The sequence below is a fragment of the Leguminivora glycinivorella genome, chromosome 9 (assembly GCF_023078275.1).
Source record: "Leguminivora glycinivorella isolate SPB_JAAS2020 chromosome 9, LegGlyc_1.1, whole genome shotgun sequence".
In the NCBI taxonomy this organism is placed as follows: domain Eukaryota; kingdom Metazoa; phylum Arthropoda; class Insecta; order Lepidoptera; family Tortricidae; genus Leguminivora; species Leguminivora glycinivorella.
Window position 1 is genome coordinate 20,233,133 of NC_062979.1, and position 8,114 is coordinate 20,241,246.

The following is an 8,114-nucleotide window of genomic DNA, read 5'->3' on the forward strand; positions in this document are numbered from 1 at the left end:
GTTATTTGTTATACAAGGGGGCAAATTTGTATTTTAACGCCGAGTGTGGAATTGAAAAACGAGCAAGTGAAAGGATTCTATAGTTGAACCACGAGCGAAGCGAGTGGTTCGAGAATAGAATCCTGAACTTGCGAGTTTTTTAACACACGAGAAGTAAAATACATTTGCACCGAGTGTAACACAAAACTTTTCCCCTCACTATAGCGAGGAAACTACAACGCAAAAAATACGTTTATCACTGCTTCCAGTAGTTCCACAGGTGGTAAATCATCTTTATTACTAGATTCACCTACTTTTATCAATTTTAAAGCAGTTAATTTGACTTTATTCAAGGTCAAATTATTTTACCCACTAGTGGATAAAATGCGTTTTTACCCGCTGGTATTAAAGGACAAAACACGTGTTTCCGAGCTAGTGAGGGGAAAACTACTAATATTCTATAGTTTATAGGTATAGGAGACTGCATCACATAAACTTACTTTTAAATTTTTATTGGCTATTACTATTATAGACGCTAAATACTTTATTTATTTTTAGAATAATTTCTACATATAATAGTAGGTACATTGTGGAACAAGGGAGGTAAGATTTTGCCAACGAGTGTTAATAACTCGCGACAGCCGCAGGCTGGAGAGAGTTATAGACACGAGTTTACAAAATCCTTACCTCCTGACTCTTCTGAGTTACTCACAATATTTCTCATCGCATTTGAGGGGGAAACACAGCGAAAAAAAATCATAAGGCTCAATGAATGGCGGTGTTGTACTGCTCGTTGCTATGGCGCTACTTAACGCGGTCAAGCGCAAATCGAGATGGCCGTCACAATTTCCTGCCCGATTGCAAATTATAATGATTTATCTACGTTGAATTTACAAAATAAATGTAAAACACACTGAAATAATTGTAAAACATAAATAAAATGCATTTTTGGTACCGTATAATATTTTTTATAGCTTAATAGTCAAATTTTAATTGTGCAAAAAAATCCTTGGCTGATTGAAATATTCTTTGCCTGAAGTATTGTACGGATTGTATTTTTTTTAAACTAAATCCATTATTCCCTTGGGAATAAAATAGTACATTATTCTTCAGTACACGTAGACGCAATGAGACTTTTAAACAGCAAATGTGATGAAAATATTTATAACCTACCCGCATATGTGATATGGGCAATACAATAATTTATACAGTTACATCTAAGCGAGCAATACAAATACCAGTTCAGTTTAATCCAACGATTAAAGCTGCCGTAAGTAGGTTCCAGTCTTGTCTGCAAGGAACCAGAATAGACACTAGAATAACTAGCAAAAATAATCATCGCCCACAGATAATAAACGTTGCATACGATTTAGTAAAATGAGAAAACTTTAGAATTTCGTTACATTTATCTAAACAAAACATTTATAAAAACGTCGAAAACATGAGTACCAGTGTCTTCCTCATACACAGATAAGAGATTATACACAATTGATTAATTTTTAAAAACGAAAAGAGGAAGTACCAAATTACTTAGAGCGGACTCAGAATATTAAACATCATAAAGGCAGGCAACAGCAACGCACTTCCAACTCATTTATGGATATTTTATATGCATATAAGTATTTATACATTATATATATCGTTGTCTGAGTACCCACAGCAAAAGCCTTCTTGAGCTTACCGTGGGACTCAATCAATCTATCAGTGTCAATCAATGTCCTATGATATTTATTTATTTATTTTATTTATTATTTGGTATTGTCCATGTGCACCAATACTACTTACCGTCATAGAGTCCGTCTTCTATTTCGCCTCTTTTATCATTACAAAAACATACTATCGGCCTTTTTCCCATAATTATTTTTTTTATACCAGTTAAAAATCGATTTGTATTTGTACCTATGTGTACAATTACGCCGGGACTTACGAGGTACTTTTACAGTAAGTTTCTGACATACCTAAAAACGAGTATCATTCAAAACAGTAGTGAATAAGTAAGCAGTAAGTAGGTCCAGACCTGGTAACGGACGTACGGGAATGCCTAGCATGTAGTGTGGCAGCAAAACACGGTAATTCCTTGTCATTATGATATTATTTATAACAGGGGAGCGCGGGCGCAGTTGAAAGAAGGCTGCTTGCGCGAGGCCAAAGAGTAAGATGTAGAAGTGTCACTAGACTTTTATTTTGGAGTAATGAATAATAGACATTGTTTAAAATAGTTTTTTCTACTCCCGAACTGTTATTCGTCATTTACAGGGTCGTGCATAGATCTTTAAAACCATACATAAAAGAGCGTCCGCCGGCTTTTGCTTTATAACTATGGCAACGCATTGTTATAACGAGACTGCGCGCGTGCGCTGGAAGGCATTGGGCAGCTGAGCTGACAGTGCAAACCTTTGCGTCAAAATACAGGAAAGAGTGTGAATTTCACGAGTTATTTAAGAAAACTATTAAAAACTAAGTGCATGGTCGTAGAAAAAGTATGCAACGGTGTTTAACTGAGTCAAAAAGTACTCGTGGCGTGTCCACGCTACTCGTCTTTTCTGACCTCCTTAATAAAATACTGTTTTCTACCGTACTGTTGTTCGTCATTTACAGGGTCGTGCACTATATATTTAAAACCATACATAAAAGTCTATTCTCCCTCTATATGTTAACTCTATATTAACGCATTGTTTGGCTTTGTAACCATGGCAACGCATTGTTATAACGTTACTGCGTGGGTGCCGGCGAGCCGGCGGGGGCTGGCTTTGGGGAGCTGGCGGGGGCGCTCTTAGTGCAAACCTTTGCATTTAAATACAGGAAACAGTGTGAATTTTATGAAAGTTATTCTAGAAAACTATCAAAAACTAAGTCGTAGAAAAAGTATTGTACTTATGCAACGGTGTTTAACTGATTCAAGAAATTAATACTCGTGGCGTCTTATTAACAATTTGAGGCGAAGCCGAAAATACCCCACGCCACTCTCCTTTTTGGCCTCTTCTAAGCACCAGTTGCATAAAATACTATTTCATTTACACATATAAGTCAATAGCCATCATGTGCAAAATAATGAAATATGTTTATTGTCCTCAGGGAGGCCAACTCAAGCTCAATGTGGACAAGATCGCAGGCTCAAAACAGTTCCCGGTCTACCCATTACTAACCCCGTCTCTCGGACGTAACGCCGGCGGCGACCCAACCTGTTCACCGAGAGAGCAGTCATACGTCATTGGACGAACACAAAATTATTCCCGACTATACCATAAATCATAGTAAACTTGTAATTATCTCAGTCATAACCAGAACCTTAGAATAAAAAGAGTTGTATAATTTTTTCACATTAAATACCCATTTCGACCGCGGCGGTGCCTAAACGATGATCGATAAAGGGATTTTTTTTATATACATTTCCTGTAGGCATAATAAATGATCTAACGTGAATTAGACGTCTGTGGCAATATCGGAACGCTGAGTAACGTATTTCTTAACTGTACGGGAGAGTTTAATACGACTTTTGCTGTCAGCCGCGGTTGTAATAATCGTTTGTTTGGTGAGCAGAGATAATTAATTACCTGTGTAGATACATTTTAGTATTGGGATGTAATATTTTGGGTTGTTAATACGGTTGTATACATACAGTACTAGTTTGAATAAACAAAATTTGGTACGTATTTTGCAATTGCTTTTTTACAAATGGTTTTGGTACCGTTGTAGAACATGTTATTTAGATCAAAGGATTCAGTTTACGATATGTAGGCATGATGTGTAGATGTTAGAACCGAAACATCATTTATAATTATTATTCCTTAAGATTAAAACCAACTTTTAATTGCATATGAGGTAGAAACATAAAATCCAGCACAGCTGAAACCGCCGATTCTAGGTATTCAAAAATTTGGCACGTAGGTACTAAGAATAGATTTTTCAAAATTCACCTCCTAAGAGTCCTAAGGGGGTGAAATGGGGGGAGGGAGTTTGAATAAATATTTAATATTACTTTTAGTACGCGAGCGAAGCCGCTTGAAAAAGCTATTAGGGTTCTAAACTTATAGTCAATTATGATTGATAAATAAGCAGTAGTTAATGAAACTTGGAGTCATGTTATTATTAATATTTATTTATTAAATTATTAAATCAAAGGTAACAAATAGTGTAAATATACAATGCTCCACAAAACTACGGCAAGTTTGACTGGGTTACCTATTTTTGATTAGATTTTAGATATCGGTGGCTAATCGACAGGAACTGCGATTCCATGCTGTAAAACATTCAACTCCTTTAAACGTGTCAGAAGCTGTCCTAAAATAGCAGGTTTCATTACAGTTTATACATAATTTCATAATTTCATAATTTCATAATTTATTGCATAATAATCATGTGGTACAAGTAGGTGTTACAATAAGGTACTAGGAAGTGCAGGTACATTCATAAAAATTACAATTATTATTCGCATTTACCACTTATGCTTAAAGCATAAGGCTAAGCTGGTTTTATATAGTTTTAGTACATTTTATAATTGCATTATATTCAATAATTATTTATCAAACGACTTCAAAAAAGGAGGAGGTTCTCAATTCAACTGATTTTTTATTTTATTTTTATCTACAATTATTATTGGTAATATTTTAAACTATTTATATTTAATTTCTCATGTACAGAGCAACTTTAATAGATTCGCAGGCCTTAAGTAGGTTTGTAATTATATTGAATATAAATTAAATTATTAATTATTTATTTGGGTAAAGATTCGTCTTCTAGATACTCGTCTATAGAGTAGTAGCATTTTTTGATGAGTAAGTCCTTTAGTTTGCTTTTAAATACTTTGTCTTCTTTTTCATTAATTATAATTTCGGGCAGTTTATTTGCTATAAGTATACATCGGTAGTACGGGCCTTTTTTAAACATTTCTAATTTTGATGGGGGTAGTTCTAATTGTGGTTTATCATTTTTCCTTCGTTCTGAGTTAATCATTTTTGTAGTAAAGAGATGAGAGTTATTCCTAACAAAGAGTGCTGCTTCCAATATGTATATCGAGGGCAAAGTGAGGATACGTAGTTCAGAAAAGTGAGGTCTACAACTATTTGGTATCTGGGTGTTGGTAAGTATGCGAATGCACTTTTTTTGCATTAGGAATAGGTGATGAGCATCCGTGCTGGCCCCCCACAAAATAATACCGTACTGGAGTCTTGCATGTCCGAACGCGAAATATGCTGACAGGGCGGTTTCCAGGTTAGTATTGATCTTTAGTACACTTAACGCAAATAAGAAACTAGACAATTTTGATTTAATATTATCTACGTGTGATTTCCAATTTAAATTTGTATCTATTTTTATTCCTAACAGTTTGAATTCATTTACTTCTTCAATATTTTCATTATTTATTTGTAACGACAGTTGCAGTGGTTTTTTTTGGACAGGTCTAAACTGGATTATTTTGGTTTTTTTTAAGTTTATTTCAAGATTGTGATCTAAAAGCCATTCCATTATGGTTTCTGTAATTTGCGGGAGGCGCTCATCGCACTCAGTACTATCCGAGCAGTTGAGTAGCAACGAGACGTCGTCCGCAAACATCACGCATTTACTTTCCATATTTTTTGGCAAATCGTTGATGTACGCGAGAAATAGGACGCATCCAATCACACTGCCTTGAGGAATTGAGCATGTAATGGTTCGCATTGGTGAGGTTACCGCCTTCACTAATCCAGTGTCTTTATAATACCAATCTACTTGTACACACTGTTTGCGATTTTGTAAATATGACTTTAGCCATGTATGGGCAATTCCGCGGATGCCCATGTCGTATAGTTTTCGAAGTAGAATGTTGTGGGATACACGGTCATAAGCTTTAGACATATCCAGGAGTAACCCTACAGCATATTTTTTTGAGTTAAGGTAAATAAGTATTTCCTGGATATAGTTATAGATGGCCAGAGTCGTCGAATGCCGTTTCCGAAAACCGAATTGATTCTTATCGAAAATGTGATATTTCTCAAAAAAGTTATAAATTCGTTTTGTCATGGCTTTTTCAAATAGTTTGGAAAAAGTTGGTAATAGTGCAATAGGTCTGTACTGGCTTGGGTCGCTCTCTTTACCGCCTGGTTTTAAAATCGGCTTTATTTTCGAAACCTTCAATCGTTCCGGAAATGTTCCTTCGTAAAAGGATTGGTTTATTAACCACTTAAGCGGGGTTACTAATTCATTAGTGCAAAATTTAACGAGTACCGACGGAATATCATCTATGCCCGAGCTGGTTCTATTTTTCATATGCCGTATTAATGTAATAATTTCGCGCTCGTCTACTTCGCTAATCATAATGGAGTTTACTGTAGGTACAATGACGGGGCGGCCGGGCGCTTGCGCAGGCGCGCTCGCGCCGGCGCCGCTACCTGCTAGTGATGACTCACCCACAGATGCAAAGTATTCGTTGAGAGTACTTGCTATTTGCTTGGGTGTTTCTATAACACAATCATCAATTTTTATCTTCATGTTTTTGTGTTTAGAAGTTTTGTTTCGGGACGTTGTGCTTACATCCCTTATAAGAGCAAAAACACCGTATCCGAATACGAGTTTCTCAGTAATTACGTCTTTCTAGCTTATGACGGCAGCTTTTGTCAACTACCGAGTTGGTTCAAAAAGTCGTATGTGCGTTGAAAACTTGGGTAGTTACGTCGTTTTGGGGTTGAAGCGTTGTCGTGTAGAATGTCGTTTAAATTCAGCCTCATTTTGTTCGATACCTGGCTAACGAGACGACGCTAAAATGTTGAACGCTGCATAATGATGAAAATGCGAGATGAGAATATAGAGGTGAGATGGGCGGGCGCGCACTCGGACGTGTATAGGTTGGATTGCGGGGTGAGGCAGGGCGGGCTCTCCTCGCCACGCTTATTCAACCTGTATATGGATGAGCTGATTGCCGGACTCAGCAGCACTAATATCGGATGTTCAGTAGGTGGAACCACGGTGAACAACATTAGTTATGCGGACGATATGGTGCTGCTGTGTCCGTCAGTCAGTGCGCTAGTGAAGCTTTTGGAGATCTGTGAGGAGTATGCAGTCGCACATGGTCTGAGATACAACACAAGTAAGAGCGAGCTACTAGTTTTTAAAGCAGGCAACAAGGCCTTTGATGAACTACCACCAGTCAGCCTGTGTGGTACCGCTCTTAAAAGGGTGACGCGTTTTAAGTATCTCGGACACTGGGTGACTGATACTCTTCAGGACGACACAGATATAGAGAGGGAACGCAGGGCATTGGCGGTACGTTGTAATATGCTGTCCCGCAGGTTTGCGCGGTGTAATGGGAATGTCAAAATAACGCTATTTAAAGCATTTTGCCAATCCTTTTACACGTGTAGCCTGTGGACAAATTATACTAAAAAGGCCCTCAGTGCCCTGCGTATCCAGTATAACAATGGGTTCAGGATGCTGTTGGGACTGCCTCGTTATTGCAGTGCGTCAGGCATGTTCGCTGAGGCCCGCACTGACAGTTTCGGTGCTATAATACGCAAAAGAACTGCCTCCCTGATGCGTCGCGTGCGAGACAGCTCCAACAGCCTTGTGCGCCTAGTGTTGGAATCGCCTGCTTGTGCTATCTGGAGACACTGGGATGGTGTACATATGGAATCCAGAGGCCAAGTGTATAATTTATTATAGTTTTAGTTTTTTTTTTTTAGATGTAATAAATAATATTTAAATGTAACTAACATAGGTTTAAGGGAATGTACACTAACACTATGGATTTTTTCCGAAATAAAATTATTGAATTGAATTGAATTGAATAAAAACTGTAAAAAGACCGTATCTCAATGTTTTTGTTTTGCATAAGGTGACTTGATATGAAATTCATATTGGAAAATATAATTATGTTGTTTTATTTGATTTCTTGAAGTATATAAACTGTTTTTTTAGGCAGTCCAAGCATGCTGAATATTGAAAACAATTCTGGGAGATCGCGCTTTGGTCAAAATAGATAAGGCCCAGCCAGTCAATTCTTTGCACACAATTTAAATTAATAAAGCCCTGTAATCTTTACAAACTCTAATAGCTTCCAGCTGTTCCAGTCGCAGGGCTTACCACGAACCACTTTCAATGGGTTGCTTCTGGGTCGCACTGTGCCTAGATGTGACAGAAGGGGAACACCTCGAACGTAGTTC

General features: G+C 37.4%; 1 protein-coding gene across 1 annotated transcript; it reads left to right on the forward strand.

The window, feature by feature from the left end:
* Positions 1 to 6,744: 6,744 nt before the first annotated feature.
* On the forward strand, positions 6,745 to 7,621 carry LOC125229884. The gene has a single exon (XM_048134820.1). The coding sequence runs from the start codon at positions 6,745 to 6,747 to the stop codon at positions 7,612 to 7,614; it is 870 nt and encodes a 289-aa protein (XP_047990777.1). The 3' UTR covers positions 7,615 to 7,621.
* Positions 7,622 to 8,114: the final 493 nt, after the last annotated feature.